General features: G+C 49.6%; 1 protein-coding gene across 1 annotated transcript in view; it reads right to left on the bottom strand.

Annotated features, from left to right (window-relative positions):
• ARL2BP (ADP ribosylation factor like GTPase 2 binding protein) overlaps positions 1-26,191 on the bottom strand; it is a 332,657-nt gene that overhangs the window by 50,203 nt on the left and 256,263 nt on the right. Inside the window, exon 6 of the mRNA XM_030203732.1 lies at positions 2,851-2,947. Coding sequence (XP_030059592.1) covers positions 2,851-2,947 — 97 coding nt within the window. The remainder of the gene's footprint in view (positions 1-2,850; positions 2,948-26,191) is intronic.

The raw sequence follows: 26,191 nt of genomic DNA, 5'->3' as shown, positions 1-26,191 counted from the left end.
ACATTACGCAGGGCAGCGTCCACACCGGGCTTCATCAGATGACTTCATCCATATGTGAGTATACATGTTCAGTCTGTCCTCTGAGAATCTGCTTTCCCTAGTACTGTCACAGGAGCTTCTGTGGTGTGTGCTGTTGTGGCGTGGTCTCTGAGTTGCTCTATCTGTGACATAGATGGGGGGAAGGAGTTGCAAATAGATCTCTTTTGTTCACTGACCGATACAACTCCCTACCTAGGAATGATTCTATGAGCAACCTCTTTGGTTGCTTTAAAATGTAATGCCAGGCAAAGGAGTTAAAGCTGAGGAAGTGGTAAGGGATACAGTTGGTTGAAGTTGAGGGGAATAATGGTAGGGGTGGGGGGGGGGGGGGGGGGCAATGACAAAAGTACTCACATCATCAACTTTGTTTGACTCACAAGTTACCAATAAATACTATTATTAGTTTATACAGGAAGGGGGATGACCTACCAAAGTTAAGTCTTACAGCAAAAGCAAAAAGGCACCATGTTAAAAATGAAAAAGAGATCCAAGATGGCCGCTGACTGAGACAGACGTGTTTTAGAGCTCCTGCGCTGTTTCTTACTTACGATTATATCCTTGAAAATGCCGGAGAGATAGAGCTGCTGCTACTGCTTCTCAGCAGCAAAGACCTCCGATTGCTTCGGGTTTGATTGAATCATATCTGCAACGAGCTCAAATTTCGAGAGCTACGTCGGAGAGCGGTTCACTGGTACAGCCCAGGATTGGAGACCATGAGCTGAACCTTGAACTGGAAGTGTCTCTAAGCCCCGATGGAAGGGCTCCTCCTCCCCAGCCTGTGGGAAACAGTTCCCCGTTGGCATTGTCCGCTGCCCCAAATACCGAAGTGTTACGGGGCAGACTTGGACGGGAAGTAGTTACAGCTATAGCGGAGAACCAGGGAGGCATGACATCTTTCTCCCTGCCAGCACACACGGCGGAAAAATCGAGGGAGGAGAAACGAGAGACAGTGGAAGGCGAGAAGCATGTTTCACATCAAGAAGGTGAGGATATCTCATTTGCAAAATTCTTTCTAAAACCACAAGAAGTGACACTAGATAATTTGTGGCAGTTGATTGCTGAAATGGGGAAAACTTTATGTCCCCAGATGAGGAAAATAAGTAAAGAAGTTGTGATATTAGATGGGAAAGTCAAAGAAACTGAAAATGATCTGAAAGCAATTAAAATAGATTTGGTTAAACAAGAAAAAGACTCCTCACAAATGCAGACTTTACACATGACAATGCTCAAAGACCTGGTTAATTTGAGGAGAAAATCAGAAATGTTGGAGAATAGCTCAAGAAGCAACAATTTGCGTTTCATCAATTTTCCATGACAACCACTAATCTCTCCTAAAGACATGTTGAAGAATTATTTCAAGGAAGTTTTAGAGATAGAAGATAAAGATATACCACCCTTTTCGCAGGTTTTTTATATCCCTGCGAAGGGTAAGGAACTTCAACAAAAGAATAATGTACAAAATGCTCAACCACTTATTTATTTATTGCATTTACTAGCCGTTGAGCCCGTAAAAACGGGCTGGTATAGAGGTTTTCCTCCCCCCGCGGTCACCACCGCTCCCCTCCCCCCCGCGAAGTCGCCACCGCTCCCCCCCCCTCGAAGTCGTCGCCGCCGCCACCCCTCCACCTGGTCCGGGCCCTCTCTTCACTTCTGAACTTACAGATCCATTCGCCGAACGCAGCAACGCACATCAGCTGAGCTGCCCCTTCCTTCTCTGCCTGTGTGTGTCCCGCCCTCGCTGACGTTACGTCACAGGAGGGCGGGGCCACAGGCAAAGAAGGAAGGGCTCACTGCAGCTCAGCTGATGTGCGTTGCTGCGTTCGGCGAATGGATCTGTAAGTTCAGAAGGGAAGAGAGGGCCCGGGCCGGGTGGAGGGGTGGCGGCAGCGACTCCGAGTGGGGGGGGGGGGGGGGGGGGAGCAGTAGCAACGTCGGCGGCGCAGTTTCCCTCTCTGTCCCGCCCCCCCCCCCGTCATCACGTATTGACGCGGGGGCGGGACAGAGAGGGAAGTCTCTACTGCGCATTTGCAGTGAGTACGGTCACTCGCCGTTTATATGTTTGATACCCCACATTATCCCACCTTTTTGCAGGCTCAATGTGGCTTACAGAGTGTTATTATGAAGTAGTCATTACAAGATCTTAAATATAATCGATAATAGGCTAAAGGTGAATGGGGATAAGGATGGAAAGGTGTTTCAGCTTTGCTTGAAATGTCAGATACGGAACAAATAATTGCCACTACTTTACTGGCTACAGTAGTGTTACCCTCAGATAAGGTCTGGATTTTAAGGAAGTATTTCCAGAAAAAAGAAAAAGGTTTTCGTGGTTTGCAAACTGTGTGTTTCCAGACCTAGCGAGGGAAACGCAAAAACGAAGACAAAAGTTTTTGCAAATGAAGCAGGAGGTACTCCAATTGGGAGCAACATTCTACCTCAAGTATCCATGCAAATGTTTAGTTTCTTACCAAGCAGTGAAATATGTTTATTTTGATCCTGTCCAATTGTCATCTTTTATAACAGCTAAAAGAGCCCTTATTTAAAGATAGTCGAATAGAAACATGTCTGTAACTCAATTTGATTTAAAATGATTATTGCCTATTTTTTTCTTTATCTCCAATATATGGAATCTTGGACTCCAGTTGTGGACTTATATGAAGCTATAGAGTTTTTTCTTTGTGTTTTGAATTTATTCAATATTTTTGTAGGAATTGATTGTAATAGCGGAATTTTTCTTTTGCAAGTGATATGCTTGTGTAATTGTTATATAAAAATGATAAATAAATTAAAAAAAAATGAAAAAGAGAGACTTACAGCTCTGTAGTCAATGAACATTTCTTTGAAAGCTAGAAAGTCGGTAAAGGTGAGAAGCATGTCAAATATGTCCCCTGCTATCTCCTCTTTATGTAACCTGGAACAGAAAAAGAATAGAGATGGTAACTTTGTAGTATCAGCTCTATGAACAATTGTTTTTGTTTATTAAAAGATCTGCCCCCCTGTTTACAAAGCTGTGCAGTAATGCTGACACAGCCCATTCAAAGTGAATAGGCTGTGTCGGCATTACCGCACAGACAGCTGCTAGCGTAGCTTTGTAAACAGGAGGGTTGATGTTTACTACATGTAGTATTTCCTATTATCCAACTCAACTAAATGCAAGACAGTTTACGGGGACGCTCCTGCTTATATGTATAGCCTGATTGAAATTCCGTGAGGTCGTCCCGCACCTATCTCAATCTACACTTTCCTAACTGCAGAAACTTGAGATACAAGCTACTTTTTGCCTCATCTTTTAGCTTTACGAGTCCCCGTTATTGGAACGCATTACCACTATCAAGAGAGCTATCCGATCACAGCCTGTTCAAGAAGTCCCTAAAGACCTACCTCTGTGATCGATCATACTCCTCTGCTGCTTGACCTCCTGCAATTCCTCATCCCTTGTTTCCCTCCCTTCCCCTCTTCTGCCTTATTCTTTGTTGCTCTAGAATTACTATGTTAGTATTTTACTTGAATGTTGTAAGCCACATGGAGCCTGCCTCAGTGGGATTTTGTGGGATATAAGTGTTCATACTCCTCTGCTGCTTGACCTCCTGCAATTCCTCATCCCTTGTTTCCCTCCCTTCCCCTCTTCTGCCTTATTCTTTGTTGCTCCCCGGGAACACAGAGGAAAGCTGATGCCAAACAGGAAAATCCACACAGTTAAGTGTTCTCTCTGTTTTTGTAGACTAATGTTTCTGAATAACTTCATGCTTTATATAATTGAACTGGGTTTTATATTGCCCTCAATTAAATGACTCTGTAATGAAACAAGAAAACAAAAGATAAAAGAAAAATCCTACTGTGTTATCAGTTGTGCCGAATCTTACTATTTTGCTGATAATATCTGCTAGTACTGTCTCGCTAGCATAATATAGTAGTACTAATATATAATAATCTAGATATCTTATACTATATTATACTATCTAGTTATTATCTGCTGTTGCTATCTTGCTAGCATAATAGTACCAAAATGTAATAATCTAGATATCATGTACTTACAATACCATCTTTTAATTATATGTAAGATGATAGGTTGATATGCTGCCCTACTAACCCACATACACCCTCTCCACCAGATATTTTACTAGATATCTTATAGCATGACTCTATTGAAAATAATTATTACCATTCATTCACTCGCTACAACTTACGCAACACTTAAAACCCCCTCAACTGAACACAACATGACACAACACCTTCAACACAACACAAATACTCACATAATACCCACTACCTCACAAACCAACAACAACCGCAAAAACCCACCTACAACTTGGATACCATCCTCAAAAACAGAAACAGTCCCACACAATCCCAAAACACCTAAAAGGAGACAACTTATCAAAATCAAACCATCTCTCCACACTGCTGATCCACATTTATCTGTTCATATAGGATATATCATCCCATCATAAACGAGCTATGTCCTCCGAACTACAAAATATCACACTGGCCTAGAAAAGATAAAAGAGGAGGAGGAATCGCTCTCATCTATAGATCCAACTTCTCTGCATAACCCATCTCAGAGACCATTTCAGCTCAACTCGAAATTGCCTCCATAAAACTTTATAACCTCATGCTATACGAACACCTAACCTGCATACTGTTCTATAGACCTCCCAACACTGGAACCACAACCAAACTATATTCACGGACTTCATATCAAATACATGTGTTAACAACTCCAATATATTACTAATAGGGGACCTAAACCTTCATTTAGAAGACTCCAACTCTGCCCATACTCGAGAATGCAAAGCCTTCCTCCAACTCTGTGATTTCAAACTTCCTCCAACAGTACCAACCCATATCAAAGGACATTCACTCGACATAATCACACACAAACACTCCTTAGACCAAAACGTCCTCTCATCAGACATCCGCTGGACCGCTTCCCCCTGGTCCGACCATCACAAAGCAACCCTATCCATACAATGGCAGAAAAAAGACCAACCCAATCCACCTGACCCCATAACAGTTAACACCATAGGACGAATTGACAAAGAAACCTTCTGGCAACAAATCTACAACAACAACTGTTCAATAGATCCAAACTCAGACCACTTCCTCACAGAATGGGACCACAGATGTGAACTTATTCTGGATGAAATTGCCCCGCTACATACCAAAACTCTACACACAAAGAAAAGTCACTCAGCATGGTTAAACGACAACCTAAAAAAACTAAAGAAACAAACCAGGAAATTAGAAAAAACTTGGGTCAAAACAAAAACCGACCTCACCCTGAATGAGTGGAAACAAACACAAAAGAAATACAAGAATGCCATTAAACGAGCCAAAAGAGCATACTTCACAAAACAAATCACAGCCACCGGAACAGACTTAAAAAAAAACAATCAAACATATAAACAGCAAGTGACCGTACCCACTCGCAAATGTGCAGTAGAGACCTTCCCTCTCTGCCCCGCCCCCGCTTCAATACGTGACGATGGGGGCGGGACAGAGAGGGAAGTCTCTACTGGCATGCTGCAGACGTCGGAACCGCTCCTCCATCTGGGCCGAGCACTGTAAACTTACATCACCACGCAGCAGCAGGCACATCAGCAAAGCTGCCATCGGGCTTCCTTCTCTGCCTGTGTCCCGCCCTCGACGATGTTACGTCACACGAGGGAGGGGCACAGGCAGAGAAGAAGGAAGGCCACAGCAGCTCAGCAGTAGCTGTTTCAATAGCGGAGAGAGGGCCCGACCGGGTGGAAGGTGGGTGGTGACGGCTCCGGGGGGGGGGGGGGGGGGGGGGCGAACTCGGAGGGGGAGCGGCAGCAGCAAACTCGGGGATGAACTTGACCCCAACTCAGAAGAGATCCCGGCAGACCGCTCCTGGACAAACTTTACTCCCCTCAGCACGAACAAAATCTCCACTACATTATCCAAACTCTCCAAATCTCACTGCCACCTGGACCCATGCCCGAACTATCTAATGAAAAATGCCCCGGCACGATTCATTTCGGACCTCACCACCCACCTAAATTTCCTACTCCAACAAGGATCCTTCCCCTCCGAACATGGCAATATTCTACTCACACCATTACCAAAAGACCCCAAGAAACCAGCGAAAGACATCACTAACTACCGACCTGTGGCCTCCATCCCTCTACTAACTAAGCTAATGGAAAATAGAGTGACCTCCCACCTCAACGAATTCATAAAAAAATTCTCCATACTACACGAGTCACAATCGGGTTTTCGACCTGCACACAGCACAGAAACAGTATTAACCACCCTAATATCTAAGTTCAAACAAGAAATTTCAATCGGCAACAAAATACTTCTTCTGCAGTTCGATCTATCCAGCGCATTTGACATGGTCGACCACGATATTCTTACAAAACTACTGGACAAATTAGGAATCGGCGGAAACATCATTAAATAGATAAAAAGTTTCATTACCACCAGATCCTATCAGGTCAAATCAACATCATCAATATCATCTGCGTGGTGTGAAGAGTAAGGGGCTGTCCTGTCTGGGTAGGCCACTAGAGGGCGCTGTTTCCATAGAAATGGGGAAAAATGCCTAGGGTAAGTCACTAGAGGGAGCCAGTAGGGGAATGTCCAGGTCATGTCATTACTGAGGAGTCCACCAGGGAAGCCCTTAAGATAAGGAAGGGACAGGTGGATGTGGTTAGGACCAGGGAGAGTCCTGGGGTGGAAACAGGTGGAAGTTGTTATGGGCAGGGTGCTGCCTGGAATTAGGGGGAAGAGCCTAAAGGAGTGGATAAGCTAATCAACTACCTTATACCTATCTGAGTTTTGGAAAGGAGAGAGAGGAGAGAGGAGCTGGAGACCTGGCAGCTGATGAAAGAAGATTCCCTGGAGGTACTGGCTGAGCTCTAGAGACTTTTGTGTGTTAGTCTGTTGTGGATAGAACTGTGTAGTAAGACCAATGAACTAGCAGCCAGGGGCTGGAGGACAGAGCTGTATACTCCTGGTGAGGGGAAAACATCTTGTCCAGGTCAGAAGGCTGTTAGCGCTGAGCCCAGGTGTCTGTGTGTGGGAGGCTCAGTGGGAAGACCTGTGAAAGTGTTTAAGCTGGAAGAAGTGTGCCCAGGGGGCTGGAATAAAGAGCTGCCTGGTGAATGTGCTGTGTTGGATTTGTGTAATTTGCATCTAATCTGCATATTTCATACACGCTAAAGAAATCCAGGTTGCAGTTCCGGAGGTGTATGGAGAGGAAGCACAGAAAGGCCTGAGGAGTGACCCAGGAACAGAGGGTGCACCCCAGAAGAACCAGCAGCAGTTGGAGGGCAGGAGGAACAGGTGCCCTCCGCTCCCACCCCCCCCTCACTCTCACCTCAATCACTGGCTGACTACTTCCGCGACAAGGTGCAGATCAACTCTGAGTTCACTACCAAGGCACCTCTTCCTCTTCACCCTTCAACCCTCTCCCTCAACCAACCAACCCAGGCCTCTTTCTCCTCCTTTCCTGATATCACCGAGGAAGAAACCGCCCGCCTTCTTTCCTCCTCGAAATGCACCACTTGTTCCTCTGATCCCATCCCCACCAACTTACTTAACACCATCTCTCATACTGTCACCCCCTCCATCTGTCATATCCTCAACCTCTCTCTCTCCACTGCAACTGTCCCTGACACCTTCAAGCATGCCGTAGTCACACCTCTCCTCAAAAAAACATCACGACCCTACCAGTCCGTCCAACTACCGCCCCATCTCCCTCCTATCCTTCCTCTCCAAAATACTTGAGCGTGCTGTTCACAGCCGCTGCCTTGATTTTCTCTCCTCTCATGCCATCCTCGATCTGCTTCAATCCGGTTTTCGCCCTCTACACTCGACAGAAACGGCACTCTCTAAAGTCTGTAATGACCTGTTCCTTGCCAAATCCAGAGGCCACTACTCCATCCTCATCCTCCTTGATCTATCCGCTGCTTTTGATACTGTCAATCATGATTTACTTCTTGCCACACTGTCCTCATTTGGGTTCCAGGGTTCTGTCCTCTCCTGGTTCTCCTCCTATCTCTCCCACCGCACCTTCAGAGTACACTCTCATGGATCTTCCTCCACCCCCATCCCGCTCTCTGTTGGAGTTCCCCAGGGATCTGTCCTTGGACCCCTTCTTTTTTCAATCTACATCTCTTCCCTGGGCTCACTGATCTCATCTCATGGTTTCCAGTATCATCTTTATGCTGATGACACCCAGCTATATCTCTCCACACTAGACATCACCGCGGAGACTCAGGCCAAGGTATCGGCCTGCTTATCTGACATTGCTTCATGGATGTCCAACCGCCACCTGAAACTGAACATGTCCAAGACCGAGCTTATCGTCTTTCGACCAAAACCCACTTCTCCTCTTCCTCCACTCTCTATCTCAGTTGATGGCACCCTCATCCTCCCCGTTTCATCTGCTCACAACCTCGGAGTCATCTTCGACTCCTCCCTCTCCTTCTCTGCGCATATCCAGCAGATAGCCAAGACCTGTCGCTTCTTTCTCTTTAACATCAGCAAAATTCGCCCTTTCCTCTCTGAGCACACCACCCGTACTCTCGTCCACGCTCTCATTATCTCTCGCCTTGACTACTGCAACCTACTCCTTACTGGCCTCCCACTTAACCATCTATCCCCCCTTCAATCTGTTCAGAACTCTGCTGCACGTCTTATATTCCGCCTTAACCGATATACTCATATCACCCCTCTTCTCAGGTCACTTCACTGGCTTCCAATCAGATACCACATAAAGTTCAAGCTTCTCCTTCTTACCTACAAATGCACTCAGTCTGCAGCCCCTCATTACCTCTCTACCCTCATTTCCCCTTACGTTCCCGCCTGTAACCTCCGCTCACAGGACAAATCCCTCCTCTCAGTACCCTTCTCCACCACCGCCAACTCCAGGCTCCGCTCATTCTGCCTCGCCTCACCCTATGCTTGGAATAAACTTCCTGAGCCCTTACGCCAAGCCCCCTCCCTACCCATCTTCAAATCCTTGCTCAAAGCCCACCTCTTCAATGTTGCTTTCGGCACCTAACCTTTATACCTTTCAGGAAATCTAGACTGCCCCTATTTGACTGACTGTACATTTGTCCTTTACATTGTAAGCTCCTTTGAGCAGGGACTGTCCTTCTATGTTAAATTGTACAGTGCTGCATTACCCTAGTAGCGCTTTAGAAATGTCAAGTAGTAGTAGTAGTAGTCACCCTGAGTTGAAAAGGTGTGTTCGGGGTGCTGGGAAGAGACCGGCTGGAGTCCTGCTTAGGAGCCACAGGCCAGTGAGGCCTGCTGGAGAGCGGGAGGAGAAGCCTCGTCTTAACAAGTGGTGGCAGTGGTGGGATCTGCACTGAACTTCCACGTGGGAGACGAGAGCTCTCAGTAAATCGGAGGTAGTTCCAGACCGGACCAGACGAGGGGCTCAAGTGAGATGGAGGTGGAGGTTGTAGAAGCCCGTCGAGGGGGCCAATGCTAGCAAAAGCACTTTACTCACCTACCGCAGGTAAAGGGTACCTATGGGGGAGGCGAGGGTGGATTCGTAAGGCTTGGGAGTGGCTGTAGGGGATGGAGGAGGCCACAAGAAGGGTGCAGCGCAAGTGTGGTGGCCAGGAGAGTAAACAGGCCACACTTGGATTTGTTTTTTCTGATTACAGGCTGCACCCCATCGGACGGCCAGGAAGGATGAAGGCCTGAGCAGCCGGAGGCGGTTCAAGCCAGAGAGGAGAAGGCCAGGGCTTCGGGAGCACTCGCCTGAGTCGATTGCCGATGGAAAGGATCTAACAAAGATGGACAAAGAGAACCAGGTTTTGGGGACTTGCAGGGGATAAGGGTCAGAAAGGACCAGCTGCAGAGCGCCAGAAGGCGTTGTCAGGTGACCCCTTTCTCGGAGGGATCGTGGTGAGGTCGGATGCCCCAGGAGGTGGCTGCAGGGGATGAGGGTCAGATGGGACCTGCTGCAGTTAGGCACTTCAGGTCCCCAGGAAGGGGGGAAGGGCCAAGCCATGTGGGGTGCTAAGAGGAAGATAAGGGACCTAGGCGAGCTAGGTGACCCCTCCCTCGGAGGGATCATGGTAAAGGCGGGCACCCAGGAGGTAGGAGAGGGCTGCAGGGGATAAGGGTCAGATAGGGCCTGCTGCAGTGAGAGCCCCTCAGGGCCTAGTGAAAGGGGAAGGCCCGAGCCATGTGAAGTGCAAAGAGGGGGATAAGGAGCTTAGATGGAGTGGTGAGGCCCAGGGATACAACAGGGATGAACCTGGAAAAGAGTATGCCCTCTTTGCAGAATTGCTGCTCCTCAGTGGAAAAGACAAAGGGTTGCTGAGATAGAGCAGCAATTAGCTTAAGGGTGGGGGTATGTGAAGAGTAAGGGGCTGTCCTGTCCTGTGTAGGCCACTAGAGGGCGCTGTTTCCATAGAAATGGGGAAAATGCCTAGGGTAAGTCACTAGAGGGAGCCAGTAGGGGAATGTCCAGGTCATGTCATTACTGAGGAGTCCACCAGGGAAGCCCTTAAGATAAGGAAGGGTCAGGTGGATGTGGTTAGGACCAGGGAGAGTCCTGGGGTGGAAACAGGTTGAAGTTGTTATGGGCTGGGTCCTGCCTGGAATTAGGGTGAAGAGCCTAAAGGGGTGGATAAGCTAATCAACCACCTTTTACCTACCTGAGTTTTGGAAAAGAGAGAGAGGAGAGAGGAGCTGGAGACCTGGCAGCTGATGAAAGAAGATTCCCTGGAGGTACTAGCTGAGCTCTAGAGACTTTTGTATGTTAGTCTGTTGTGGATAGAACTGTGTAGTAAGGCCAATAAACTAGCAGCCAGGGGGTGGAGGACAGAGCTGTATACTCCTGGTGAGGGGAAAACATCTTGTCCAGGTCAGAAGGCTGTTAGCACTGAGCCCAGGTGTCTGTGTGTGGGAGGCTCAGTGGGAAGACCTGTGAAAGTGTTTAAGCTGGAAGAAGTGTGCCCAGGGGGCTGGAATAAAGAGCTGCCTGGTGAATGTGCTGTGTTAGATTTGTGTAATTTGCATCTAATCTGCATATTTCATACAAGCTAAAGAAATCCAGGTTGCAGTTCCGGAGGTGTACGGAGAGGAAGCACAGGAAAGCCTGAGGAGTGACCCAGGAACAGAGGGTGCGCACCCCAGAAGAACCGGCAGCAGTTGGAGGGCAGAAGGAACAAGTCACCCTGAGATGAAAAGGGACCCAGGCGTCTGAAGGTTGGTGTGTTCACAGAAGTGTGCCCAGGGGGCTGGAATAAAGAGCTGCCTGGTGAATGTGCTGTGTTAGATTTGTGTAATTTGCATCTAATCTGCATATTTCATACAAGCTAAAGAAATCCAGGTTGCAGTTCCGGAGGTGTACGGAGAGGAAGCACAGGAAGGCCTGAGGAGTGACCCAGGAACAGAGGGTGCACCCCAGAAGAACCGGCAGCAGTTGGAGGGCAGAAGGTACAGGTCATCCTAAGTTGAAAAGGGACCCAGGCGTCTGAAGGTTGGTGTGTTCGGGGTGCTAGGAAGAGACCGGCTGGAGTCACGCTTAGGAGCCACAGGCCAGTGAGGCCTGCTGGAGAGCGGGAGGAGAAGCCTCGTCTTAACAGTGGTCATCAAAATGCGGAGTCCCCAAGGATCGCCTCTATCCCTGATGCTTTTCAACCTTATGATGATTCATCTTGCTAAATCCCTATCCAAATCTGGTTTAAACCCCTTCATCTATGCAGATGATGTCACCATATTCATCCCTTTCCAATCCAACCTTGAAGAAATCTCCGATAAAATAATCATTGGCATGGACATCCTAGCCTCCTGAGCCAACGCTTTCAAGATGAAAATGAACAAAGAAAAAACTCAATGCTTAATCCTCTCATCACTCCACTCCACTCCCATCTACCCTAATCACCCCTGACGTTACAATCCCAATATCCGACAACCTAAAAATCCTAGGCGTAACGTTAGACAACCACCTGACTCTAGAAACTCATGCAAAAGCCATGACGAAGATGTGGGTACTGAAAAGAGTAAAGTCATTCCTCCCCCAAAAACCTTCCGCAATTTGGTACAGTACTCACGCATGCTGACTACTGCAACAGCATCTTCATTAGCTGCAAAGCCGAAATCCTGAAAAGACTTCAAACCGCCCAAAATACGGCAGCCAGACTCATTTTTGGAAAAGCACGATTGAAAGTGCAACACCACTCCGTGAAAAACTCCACTGGCTCCCCATGAAAGAACGAATAAACTTCAAAGTCCACACAATGATCCACAAGATCCTCCACGGAGAATCTCCAAGTTACATGTCCAATCTGATCGACCTTCCAGCCAGGAACGGGTCCAAATCTTCTCGAACATATCTTACGCATCCAACTTCTCTGTCATAGGCAGCCAACTCTGGAACTCCATACCAAGATACATCAGATCAACCAACGAACACCTACCCTTCCGAAAGCTGCTGAAAACTTACCTCTTCAAACAAGCCTATCCAAACCCAACTTAATTTTAAGCACCTAATACACACCATTAACACTATCCATACTTCAACCCCTCCCCCACACCTCTTCCTCTTTTCTACTCTATACAACTATGTAATCTTTGCTATACCTATGTACCCATACATTGTAAGCTGCACTGAACCTGCTATTGAGTGGGAAAGAGCGGGGTATAAATGCTACAAATAAATACATAAATAAATAAATTCACAATAAATAAATAAATAAAATAACACTAGTCAGACTTCTTTCACTCATGTCCATGGTATATGAAGCATATAGACATTTCTAGGAAAGCGAAATTACTTACCTGTAGCAGGTATTCTCCGAGGACAGCAGGCTGATTGTTCTCACATATGGGTGATGTCCATGGCAGCCCCAGGACCGGAAAATCTTCCTAGCAACAAAAGTTGCTAAAGCCTTTGAGTGCGTGGGTGTACGCACCGCGAATGCGCGGCCATTTTCCCACCCGTCGAGCGAGAGTCTCGCTTCAGTCAACTTATGAAGCAAAACCAAAGAAAAGAACAATTCCAAAGGGGAGGCGGGCGGGTTGGTGAGAACAATCAGCTTGCTGTCCTCAGAGAATACCTGCTACAGGTAAGTAATTTCACTTTCTCCGAGGACAAGCAGGCATCTTGTTCTCACATATGGGTATCCCTAGCCCCCAGGCTCACTCAAAACAACAAACAGGGTCAATTGGGCCTCGCAACAGCGAGGACATAACAAAAATTGACCTACGAAGAAACATCTAACTGAGAGTGCAGCCTGAAACAGAATAAAAGTGGGCTTAGGGGGGTGGCGTTGGATTCTTATCCCCGAACAGATTCTGCAGCACCGACTGCCCAAACCGACTGTCGCGTCGGCTATCCTGCTGGAGGCAGTAATGAGATGTGAATGTGTGGACTGATGACCACATCGCAGCCTTGCAAATCTCTTCAATAGTGGCTGACTTCAAGCGGGCCACTGACGCTGCCATGGCTCTAACACTAAGAGCCGTGACATGACCCTCAAGAGTCAGCCCAGCTTGGGCATAAGCGAAGGAAATGCAATCTGTTAGCCAATTGGAAATGGTGCATTTCCCGACAGCCACTCCCCTTCTGTTGGGGTCGAAAGAAACAAACAATTGGGCAGATTGTCTGAAGGGGCTTGTCCGCTCCACATAGAAGGCCAATGCTCTCTTGCAGTCCAATGTGTGCAACTGACATTCAGCAGGGCGGGTATGAGGACGGGGAAAGAATGTTGGCAAGACAATTGACTGGTTCAGATGGAACTCTGACACCACCTTCGGCAAGAACTTAGGGTGATGATGATGACATTTAGTATAGGGAGCATGGGCTACCAAGGCTTGAAGCTCACTGACTCTACGAGCTGAAGTAACAGCCACCAATAAAATGACCTTCCAGGTCAAATACTTCAGATGGCAGGAATCCAGTGGCTCAAAAGGAGGTTTCATCAGCTGGGTGAGGATGACGTTGAGATCCTATGACACTGGTGGAGGTTTGACTGGGGGCTTTGATTAAAGCAAACCTCTCATGAAGCGAACAACTTAAGGCTGTCCAGAGATAGGCTTACCCTCTACACGATAATGGAAAGCACTAATTGCACTAAGATGAACTCTGACAGAGTTGGTCTTAAGACCAGACTCTGATAAGTGCAGAAGGTATTCAAGCAGGGTCTGTCTAGGACAAGAGCGAGGATCTAGGGCCTTGCTATCACACCAGATGACAAACCTCCTCCATTTAAAAGAATAACACCTCTACGTGGAATATTTCCTGGAAGCAAGCAAGACTCGGGAGACACCCAGAGAGGCGAAATCTACACCCTCAACATCCAGGCCGCGAGAGCCAGAGACTGGAGGTTGGGATGCAGAAGCGCCCCCTCGTTCTGAGGGTTGGAAAACACTCCAATCTCCATGGTTCTTCGGAGGACAACTCCAGAAGAAGAGGGAACCAAATCTGACGAGGCCAAAAGGGCGCAATCAGAATCATGGTTCCGCGGTCTTGCTGGAGTTTCAGCAAAGTCTTCCCCACCAGAGGTATGGGAGGATACGCATACAGAAGGCCTGACCCCCAATGTAGGAGAAAGGCATCCGAGGCTAGCCTGTCATAGGCCTGAAGTCTGGAACAGAACTGAGGGACCATGTGATTCATCTGAGTGGCAAAAAGATCCACCGAGGGGGTGCCCCACTTTCGAAAGATCTTGTGGACAACCGCCCTGTTGAGAGACCACTCGTGAGGTTGCATTATCCTGCTCAAACTGTTGGCCAGACTGTTGTTTACGCTTGCTAGATACGTGGCCTGCAGAAACATGCCATGATGGCGGGCCCAAAGCCACATCTGGAAGGCTTCCCGCCACAGGGGGCGAGATCCGGTGGTCCCCTGCTTGTTGACATAGTACATGGCAACCTGGCTGTCTGTCTGAATTTGGACAAGTTGATTGGACAGCCGATCTCTGAAAGCCTTTAGAGCATTCCAGATCGCTCGCAACTCCAGGAGATTGATCTGAAGACCTGATTCCTGAAGGGACCAAGTTCCCTGAGTGTGGAGCTCATCCACATGAGCTCCCCACCCTAGAAGAGATGCATCCATAGTCAGCACTTTTTGAGGCTGAGGAATTTGGAAGGGACGTCCCAAGGTCAAATTGGACCGAATTCTCCACAATATCAGAGAGTTGTGAAACGCGGTGGACAACAGGATTGCATCTTCTAGATCCTCCGCAGCTTGATACCATTGCGAAGCTAGGGTCCACTGAGCAGATCTCATGTGAAGGCGTGCCATGGGAGTCACATGAACTGTGGAGGCCATATGGCCCAGAAGTCTCAACATCTGCAGAGCTGTGATCTGCTGAGATGCTCTGGCCAAGGAAATCAGGGACAGAAGGTTGTCCGCCCTCGCCTCGGGAAGATAGGCCTGAGCTGTCTGAGAGTCCAGCAGAGCTCCTATGAATTCTAGTTGTTGAACTGGAAGGAGATGGGACTTTGGGTAATTTATAACAAACCCTAGTAGCTCCAGGAGTTTGAGACTCATCTGCATGGACTGCAGAGCCCCTGACTCCGAGTTGTTCTTCACCAGCCAATCGTCGAGATAAGGGAACACATGCACTCCCAGCCTGCATAGCGACGCTGCAACAACTGACAGGCATTTGGTGAATACCTGGGGCGCAGAGGCGAGCCCAAAGGGCAGCACACAATACTGAAAGTGCTGTGTTCCCAGACGGAATCGAAGATACTGTGAGCTGGCAGTATCGGGATGTGAGAATAAGCATCCTTCAAGTCCAGGGAGCATAGCCAGTCGTTTTTCTGAATCATGGGAAGAAGGATGCCCAGGGAAAGCATCCTGAACTTTTCTCGAATCAGATATTTGTTCAGGGCCCTTAGGTCTAGGATGGGAGGCATCCCCCCTGTTTTCTTTTGCACAAGGAAGTACCTGGAATAGAATCCCAGCCCTTCTTGCCCTGGTGGAATGGGCTCGACCGCATTGGCGCTGAGAAGGACGGACAGTTTGTCTGCAAGTACCTGTGCTGGAAGCTGAAGGACTGAGCTCCTGGTGGGTAATTTGGAGTTTTGGAGATCAAATTGAGGGAGTATCCCCGCCGGACTATTTGAAGAACCCACCGATTGGAGGTTACAAGAGGCCACCTTTAGTGAAACAATTTTAACCTCCCCGCAACTGGTAGATCGTCCGGCACGGACACTTTTATTGCGGCTATGCTCGCCTGGAGGCAGTCAAAAGCCCGTTCCTTGCTTTTGCTGGGGAGCTGCAGGGGCCTGTCGAGGCGCACGCTGTTGATGTGAACGAGTGCTGGGGTTGAGCCTGAGCAGGCTGGCGGGAAGGTGGACTGTACCTACACTTATTGTAAGCATAGGGAGCATTCCTCCTTCCCCTGTAAAACAGTCTACCTGATGAGGTAGATGCTGAAGGCACCCGGTGGGAGAGTTTGTCGAATGCGGTTTCCCGCTGGTGGAGCTGCTCTACCACCTGTTCGACTTTCTTGGCGAAAATATTATCCCCTGGCAAGGAACATCCGCAAGCCGCTTCTGGACTCGATTGTTGAGGTCAGAGGCACGCAGCCATGAGAGTCTGAGCAGCGGCTCTGGACGCCACATCAAAAGAATCGTAAGTACCCCTGGACAGGAATTTACGACACGCCTTCAGCTACCTGACCACCTCCTGAAAAGGCCTGGTCTGCTCCGAAGGGAGCTGATCGACCAGGTCCACCAGTTACTTCACATTATTCCGCAAGTGAATGCTCGTGTAGAGCTGGTAGGACTGGATCTTGGAGATGAGCATAGCTGACTAGTATGCCTTTCTCCCAAGAGTCCAAAATCCGAGCCTCCTGTTCAGGGGGCGCCGAGGCAAAATCTCTCGTACTTTTGGCTCTCTTGAGAGCAGAATCCACAGCCCACGAGTCATGAGGCAACTGGGCCTTCATCAACTCTGGGTCCCTGTGAATCCTATACTGGGACTCAACCTTCTTAGGAATGGTGGGGTTAGATAGTGGTTTCATCCAGTTCCTCAACAGTGTCTAAGGACATTATGTAGAGGAACAGTGGATGACTCCTTAGGTGGCGAAGGATAGTCCAGGACCTCGAACATCTCAGACCTAGGCTCATCCTCACCACCGGGAAGGGAATGGCCGTAGACATTTCCTGGACAAAGGACGAGAAAGACAAACTCTCCGGGGGAGAAAGCTTTCTCTCTGGCGAAGGAGTAGGGTCAGAGGGAAGGCCACAAGACTCCTTAGAAGAAAAATATCTTGGGCTCTGCATCCCATGAGGTCTCTCCTTCGGTATCGGACAGGAGTTCACTAACTGCAGTCCAAAGCCGAGCCCGCCTTGACGCCGAGGAGCTATGTCCTCGATGGCGATGCTGAGAAGTTGACTCCCGTGCCGGCGGCGATGAAGCTCTCTCCATCGACGTCGAGTCAACTCGGGGGGGGGGGGGGGGGGGGGGCAGCCGAGGCTGATGCCGCAAGCGGCACCGACGTCGAGAGCCTCACCACAGGCGGGGAGCCAGCCGCCGCATCTATAGACTGTACCGTATGTGCAAGCACCCCCGGTACCGGAACAGACAGTCGCAGCAGCCCTTCCAGGATCCCTGGAAGAATGGCATGGAGGCTCTCGTCAAGAGTGTCTGTCGAGAAAAGCCGTGGAGTTGGTACAGGAGTCGAGGCCAGAATCTGCCGAGGAGGAGGAGGTGGTACCGGGCTGTCCGGAGACCAACGCAGCGACACCTCTTGTATGGAGGGTGAGCGGTCCTCCCGGCATCGACGCTTCACGGGTGCGGATTCCCTCGATGCCCCGGAGCTCTTGGTACCGTGACGAGAAGGGGACCGATGACGGTTCTTCTTTGCCTTCGCTCAAGGCACGTCACCGGTACCCCTCGGTACCAACGAGCAGGACGTGGAATCCACACGCCTCCCCAGGGTCGGGTCTGAAAGGGGTCGGTCCTGATGGGCCTGTACCGCAGGAGCCCTCGAGGCAGGTGGAGACCCGCTCGATGGTTCACTGCTGCCAGCATGTGATGGTCTCTGGACCAGCCATTACTTGCGCTCCCGAGGTCAATGCACTCTCTGGTGCCGACATCGACACCGCCGACCTCGGTACCGCTGTCAACATCGACGCCGAAGTACCGGGCAAAGCTCCAAACAGGCGTTCCCGTTGAGCTTGTCTTGACGCTTGTGTCCGCTTTTTAAGGCTAAGACACAACTTACATGCGTCTGGGCGATGGTCGGACCCAAGGCACTGGATACACTACGCATGAGGGTCGGGGCCTGAGATTGCCTGGTTGCACCGAGTGCACTTCTTGAAGCCGCTGGCGAGCCTCGATGTCACCGACAGAAAAATAGCAGCAGCGAAATCAAAATTTGCGATGCTGCCAAAGGAAGGGCACAAAAAAGGGAAGAAAACCCGCACGGGTGGCCAAAATGGCCGCACACGAAGACGAAAGGAAACTTGAGGGCAAAACTAAAGAAACTAAGGGAAAAACCCTTTTTTTTTTTTTTAAAGAAAAACAAAACAGCTCGTTCCCGAGCACAAACGGAGAAGAAAAACCAGCGAAAGCCGGCTAAAAAACAAAAGTTCTTCTTTTCTGGGGCACAGAACCGCCGTAAACAGCCGCTCTTGACCGCAGAAAAAAGAAGACTGAAGCGGGACTCTCGCGCGATGGGCAGGAAGATGGCTGCGCGCTTGAAGGCTTTAGCCACTTTTGTTGCTAGGAAGATTTTCCGGCCCTGGGGCTGCCGTGGACGTCACCCATATGTGAGAACAAGCAGCCTGCTTGTCCTTGGAGAAAAAGGAAATACAGTAAAAGATAAGTCAATATTCAAAAGATTTATATAGGCAAAATTGGCTTTCACTCACACAATTTTTTCCCTTACATCCCCTTTGAGTATAAAAGTATACTTGTCTCCACTAAATACAAGAAAAGCAGTCCAATATTATTCAAATAGAGTAGTGCATCTTGTGAAAAATCTTTGGAAGCTGTGCTACACCTGAAAGTTAACTACACTTGAAAAGGTGTAGATAAATGCCAATGCTCTTGGCACAATCTGAGCCACTAGGCTTAAAGAATCATATAGCCCTATATAAAACCAACCTCCTTCATGACCAATGGTAGCAAAAACAAAACAAAACTCTGGCCCCTTGTTGGCCTGCTCCATACCAACACATACCTCCTAACCCCAACAACTATCCTCCCCCCACCCAAAGATACTTATCAACCTCCACTCCTCCAAATTTCATCATTGCCCAAGTTTCACAATATTTAGGCCGTCCAGATACCCTCTTGATGGCCCCATTCCGTTCTTCTTTCCTCATACCTAAATATAAAGCGAACAGTCTTCAGGATTAGGATTTGCAGCTTTAATTTTAAATTAGAAAAAGAGGTGTTGGGGTGCTGGGTTGGGGACCAGAGAAGGCCTTCATTTGGTGAAGCACGGGTGTGATAAGGAACTTGTTAAGGGGCAAGGGAAAAAATTTAGGTGCCAGGTTTATTTTTTTAAGTTTGTTAAATATACTGGAGGGGTATTTTCTATGGGGTGACATATTCCTTTGAAATAAAGCAGCTCGGAGTGTGATCCTATATTGCTGTGGCTGTGCATCATTTTCTCAGCCTGCAACATGAATAAGTCCCACAGGATTTATTAAGCTCTAGTACTTGAGTATTGCAGTTTAATAGATCTTATAGTAAAAACAAATTCACCATTTTACTGCATTTTAGTCTAGCTAGACCAGTGATTTTCAACCTTTTTCAACTCATGGCACACTGACACGGCACTAAAACTGTCAAAGCACACCATCAGTTTTTTAAGGTTTGAAGCCTGATATCTACTGAACAGTAAGACTGATGAATTACCTGAAAGGATCCTTTAAGAAGCAGCATTCTTTGAAAAATAAAAAAAATGAAAAAAAAATATTTTGGATGCTTATCTTCCTCTCAGTTGCACCATTTAACAGTGTGCCCTGCAAAGGTCATCTTAGTAAGGATGCTAGGTCGGGCCAGTTAAATGGCATTAACCAACTGGAATGCCTGAAACTAGGATTACTACCATTTGAGTTTCACAATGTAAAAAAAAATATCCCTAAAATTTCTCTTATTTAAACAATTTGATCATACTTATTTTGTACAATTGTCTTCCTTCTCTCCAATATTTTGCCAAATGTAATGGTTGGTAAATTTTAATAAATTGCTTTTTTTTCACCCCCTCCTAAGTTAAAGCGAATGCTACATACCTGTAGAAGGTATTCTCCGAGGACAACAGGCTGATTGTTCTCACTAATGGGTGACGTCCACGGCAGCCCCTCCAATCGGAAACTTCACTAGCAAAGGCTTTGCCTTTGCTAGTCCTCGCGCGCCCATGCGCGGCCGTCTTCCCGCCCGAACTGGCTCGTGTTCGTCAGTCCCATATGTAGCAAGACAAAGACAAGGGAAGACACAACTCCAAAGGGAGGCGGGCGGGTTTGTGAGAACAATCAGCCTGCTGTCCTCGGAGAATACCTTCTACAGGTATGTAGCATTCGCTTTCTCCGAGGACAAGCAGGCTGCTTGTTCTCACTGATGGGGTATCCCTAGCCCCCAGGCTCACTCAAAACAACAAACATGGTCAATTGGGCCTCGCAACGGCGAGGACATAACTGAGATTGACCTAACAACTTATCCAACTAACTGAGAGTGGAGCCTGGAACAGAATAAACATGGGCCTAGGGGGGTGGAGTTGGATTCTAAACCCCGAACAGATTCTGAAGCACTGACTGCCCGAACCGACTGTCGCGTCGGGTATCCTGCTGCAGGCAGTAATGAGATGTGAATGTGTGGACAGATGACCACGTCGCAGCTTTGCAAATCTCTTCAATAGTGGCTGACTTCAAGTGGGCCACTGACGCAGCCATGGCTCTAACATTGTGAGCCTTGACATGACCCTCAAGAGCCAGCCCAGCCTGGGCGTAAGTGAAGGAAATGCAATCTGCTAGCCAATTGGATATGGTGCGTTTCCCCACAGCCACTCCCCTCCTATTGGGATCAAAAGAAACAAACAATTGGGCGGACTGTCTGTTGGGCTGTGTCCGCTCCAGATAGAAGGCCAATGATCTTTTGCAGTCCAATGTGTGCAGCTGACGTTCAGCAGGGCAGGAATGAGGACGGGGAAAGAATGTTGGCAAGACAATTGACTGGTTCAGATGGAACTCCGACACAACCTTTGGCAAGAACTTAGGGTGAGTGCGGAGGACTACTCTGTTATGATGAAATTTGGTGTAAGCGAACAACTAAAGGCTGTCCTGAGATCGGCTTACCTTCCACACGGTAATGGTATGCACTGATTGCGCTAAGGTGAACCCTTACAGAGTTGGTCTTCAGACCGGACTCAGACAAGTGCAGAAGGTATTCAAGCAGGGTCTGTGTAGGACAGGAGCGAGGATCTAAGGCCTTGCTGTCACACCATACGGCAAACCTCCTCCATAAAAAGAAGTAACTCCTCTTAGTGGAATCTTTCCTGGAAGCAAGCAAGACACCCTCCGACAGACCCAAAGAGGCAAAGTCTACGCTCTCAACATCCAGGCCGCGAGAGCCAGAGACTGGAGGTTGGGATGCAGAAGCGCCCCTTCGTCCTGTGTGATGAGGGTCGGAAAACACTCCAATCTCCAGGGTTCTTCGGAGGACAACTCCAGAAGAAGAGGGAACCAGATCTGACGCGGCCAAAAGGGAGCAATCAGAATCATGGTGCCCCGGTCTTGCTTGAGTTTCAACAAAGTCTTCCCCACCAGAGGTATGGGAGGATAAGCATACAGCAGACCTTCTCCCCAGTCCAGGAGGAAGGCATCCGATGCCAGTCGACCGTGGGCCTGAAGTCTGGCACAGAACTGAGGGACCTTGTGGTTGGCTCAAGATGCAAAGAGATCTACCAAGGGGGTGCCCCACACTTGGAAGATCTGGCGCACCACTCTGGAGTTGAGCGACCACTCGTGAGGTTGCATAATCCTGCTCAACCTGTCGGCCAGACTGTTGTTTACGCCTGCCAGATATGTGGCTTGGAGCCACATGCCGAAACGGCGAACCCAGAGCCACATGCTGACGGCTTCCTGACACAGGGGGCGAGATCCGGTGCCCCCCTGCTTGTTGATGTAATACATGGCAACCTGGTTGTCTGTCTGAATTTGGATAATTTGGTGGGACAGCCGATCTCTGAAAGTCTTCAGAGCGTTCCAGACCGCTCGTAACTCCTGGAGATTGATCTGCAGATCGCGTTCCTGGAGGGACCAGCTTCCCTGGGTGTGAAGCACATCGACATGAGCTCCCCACCCCAGGAGAGACGCATCCGTAGTCAGCACTCTTTGTGGCTGAGGAATTTGGAAAGGATGTCCCAGAGTCAAATTGGACCAAATCGTCCACCAATACAGGGATTTGAGAAAACTCGTGGACAGGTGGATCACGTCTTCTAGATCCCCAGCAGCCTGAAACCACTGGGAAGCTAGGGTCCATTGAGCAGATCGCATGTGAAGGCAGCCATGGGAGTCACATGAACTGTGGAGGCCATGTGGCCCAACAATCTCAACATCTGCTGAGCTGTGATCTGCTGGGACGCTCGCACCCGAGAGACTAGGGACAACAAGTTGTTGGCTCTCGTCTCTGGGAGATAGGCACGAGCCGTCCAAGAATCCAGCAGAGCTCCTATGAATTTGAGTCTCTGTACTGGGAGAAGATGGGACTTTGGATAATTTATCACAAACCCCAGTAGCTCCAGGAGGCGAATAGTCCTCTGCATGGACTGTAGAGCTCCTGCCTCGGATGTGTTCTTCACCAGCCAATCGTCGAGATAGGGGAACACGTGCACTCCCAGCCTGCGAAGCGCCGCTGCTACTACAGCTAGGCACTTGGTGAATACTCTGGGCGCAGAGGCGAGCCCAAATGGTAGCACACAGTACTGGAAGTGATGTGTGCCCACCTGAAATCGCAGATACTGCCTGTGAGCTGGCAGTATCGGGATGTGCGTGTAGGCGTCCTTCAAGTCCAGAGAGCATAGCCAGTCATTTTCCTGAATCATGGGAAGAAGGGTGCCCAGGGAAAGCATCCTGAACTTTTCCTTGACCAGATATTTGTTCAGGGCCCTTAGGTCTAGGATGGGACGCATCCCCCCTGTTTTCTTTTCCACAAGGAAGTACCTGGAATAGAATCCCAGCCCTTCTTGCCCGGATGGCACGGGCTCGACCGCATTGGCGCTGAGAAGGGCGGAGAGTTCCTCTGCAAGTACCTGCTTGTGCTGGAAGCTGTAGGATTGAGCTCCCGGTGGGCAATTTGGAGGTTTGGAGGCCAAATTGAGGGTGTATCCTTGCCGGACTATTTGAAGAACCCAACGGTCGGAGGTTATAAGAGGCCACCTTTGGTGAAAAGCTTTCAACCTCCCCCCGACCGGCAGATCGCCCGGCACTGACACGTTGATGTCGGCTATGCTCTGCTGGAGCCAGTCAAAAGCTCGCACCCTGCTTTTGCTGGGGAGCCGTGGGGCCTTGCTGAGGCGCACGCTGCTGACGAGAGTGAGCGCGCTGGGGCTTAGCCTGGGCCGCAGGCTGTCGAGAAGGAGGATTGTACCTACGCTTACCAGAAGAGTAGGGAACAGTCTTCCTTCCGCCATAAAAACGTCTACCTGAGGAGGTAGATGCTGAAGGCTGCCGGCGGGAGAACTTGTCGAAAGCGGTATCCTGCTGGTGGAGCTGCTCTACCACCTGTTCGACTTTCTCTCCAAAAATATTGTCCGCTCGGCAAGGGGAGTCCGCAATCCGCATCACCACACCTTGAGCAGCGGCCCTGAACGCAACATCAAAGGTATCGTATACCCCTCTGGCCAGGAATTTTCTGCACGCCTTCAGCTGCCTGACCACCTCTTGAAATGGCTTGGCTTGCTCAGGAGGGAGCTTGTCCACCAAGCCCGCCAACTGCCGCACATTGTTCCGCATATGTATGCTCGTGTAGAGCTGGTAAGACTGGATTTTGGCCACGAGCATAGAAGAATGGTAGGCCTTCCTCCCAAAGGAGTCTAAGGTTCTAGAGTCCCCTAAGGTTCTAGAGTCCCTGCCCGGGGGCGCCGAAGCATGCTCTCTAGAACTCTTAGCGTTCTTTAGGGCCAGATCCACCACACCAGAGTCGTGAGGCAACTGAGTGCGCATCAGCTCTGGGTCCCCATGGATCCGGTACTGGGACTCGATCTTCTTGGGAATATGGGGATTACTTAGAGGCTTGGTCCAGTTCGCCAGCAATGTCTTTTTTAGGACATGATGCATGGGTACTGTGGACGCTTCCTTAGGTGGAGAAGGATAGTCCAAGAGCTCAAACATTTCAGCCCTGGGCTCATCCTCCACAACCACCGGGAAGGGGATGGCCGTAGACATCTCCCGGACAAAGGCCGCAAAAGACAGTCTTTCGGGAGGAGAAAGCTGCCTTTCAGGGGAGGGAGTGGGATCAGAAGGAAGGCCATCAGACTCCTCGTCAGAGAAATATCTGATGTCCTCCTCCTCCTCCCACGAGGCCTCACCTTCGGTATCAGACACAAGTTCATGAACCTGTGTCTGGAGCCGTGCCCGGCTCGACTCCGTGGAAACACGGCCACGGCGGAAGCGTCGAGAGGTAGACTCCCTCGCCAGCACCGGCGAAGCTCCCTCCACCGACGTCGTCGGGGAGCCTTCCTGGGAGGCGGCCGCAGTCGGTACTGCAAGCGGCACCGACGTCGGAGACCTCACCCCGGGCAAGGGGCCAGCCGGCGCCTCACTCGACGGTACCGGTGGCGCAAGCACCCCCGGTACCGGAGGGGAAGGGCGCAACAGCTCTCCCAGGATCTCTGGGAGAACGGCCCGGAGACTCTCGTGCAGAGCGGTTGTGGAGAAAGACATGGAAGCTGATGCAGGTGTCGAGGTCAGAGTCTGTTCCGGGCGTGGAGGCTGTTCCGGGCTGTCCAAGGTGGAGCGCATCGACACCTCCTGAACAGAGGGTGAGCGGTCCTCCCGGTGTCGATGTCTACTGGGTGCCGACTCCCTCGGCGACCCAGAGCTCTCGGTACCGATGCAGGAAGGAGACCGGTGTCGATGCTTCTTTGATTTTTTCAAACGAAGCATGTCACCGGAGCTTCCCGGTACCGACGAGGAGGACGTAGAATCCAGCCGTCTCTTCCTCGGGGCCGAGGCCGAAGAAGGTCGGTCTGGGGGGGGGGGGGGGGGGGGGGCTGTACTGCAGAAGCCCTCAGGGTAGGGGGAGACCCACCCGAAGGCTCACCGCCACCAGCAGGGGAATGGACAGCCCTCACCTGCACTCCAGTCGAAGCACCACCGTCCGACGACATCAGCAACAGTGGAGGTCCCGGTACCACCGACGCCGACGCAGCCTTTCGATGTCTCGGTACTGACGATGCAGAGGGTCTATACCTCGATGCAGTCGATGCCGAGGTCGAAGGTCTTGAAGCTGCCAACGTCGATGCACTCGATGACTCCGGTGCTGTTGTCGACGAACAGCCCGAGAACAGGACGTTCCACTGGGCTAATCTCGCTACCTGAGTCCTCTTCTGTAAAAGGGCGCAAAGACTACAGGCCTGCGAGCGGTGCCCAGCCCCCAGACACTGAAGACACGACGCGTGCCTATCAGTGAGCGAGATTACCCGGGCGCACTGGGTGCACTTCTTGAAGCCGCTGGGAGACTTCGATGACATGGGCAGAAAAATCACGCCGGCGAAATCAAAATTCGTAATGGCGACTAAGGGCACCAAAAATAGGGAGAGAAAAAACCCGTACCGAGGCCTCAAAAAAGGCCTACCCCGAAAGGAAACTTACGTCGGGGAAAACAAACTGGACTTACGGGAAGGGACAAGACCGAAAGGTCTCTCTCTCTCTCTTTTTTTTTTTTTTTTTAACAAAATCGCATGGGCGTGCAAGGACTAGCAAAGGCCTTTGCTAGTGAAGTTTCCGATTGGAGGTGCTGCCGTGGACGTCACCCATAAGTAAGAACAAGCAGCCTGCTTGTCCTCGGAGAAATATATTTATCCACCTTAACATTTAGCACAATACATGCAAGAATATTGAAAAAGTATATTACGAAAGTCTGTGTACTGATCTTAAATGACTAAAAAATTATGATTTTAGATTTTAATAAGGAATGCAGCACAGAATTTGGAAACAGCATTACCTGTTTCCCCCCACACGTGTCAGGATA

Source organism: Microcaecilia unicolor, chromosome 5 (assembly GCF_901765095.1).
Source record: "Microcaecilia unicolor chromosome 5, aMicUni1.1, whole genome shotgun sequence".
NCBI lineage: Eukaryota > Metazoa > Chordata > Amphibia > Gymnophiona > Siphonopidae > Microcaecilia > Microcaecilia unicolor.
This window is presented reverse-complemented; position numbering and strand designations above follow the sequence as displayed.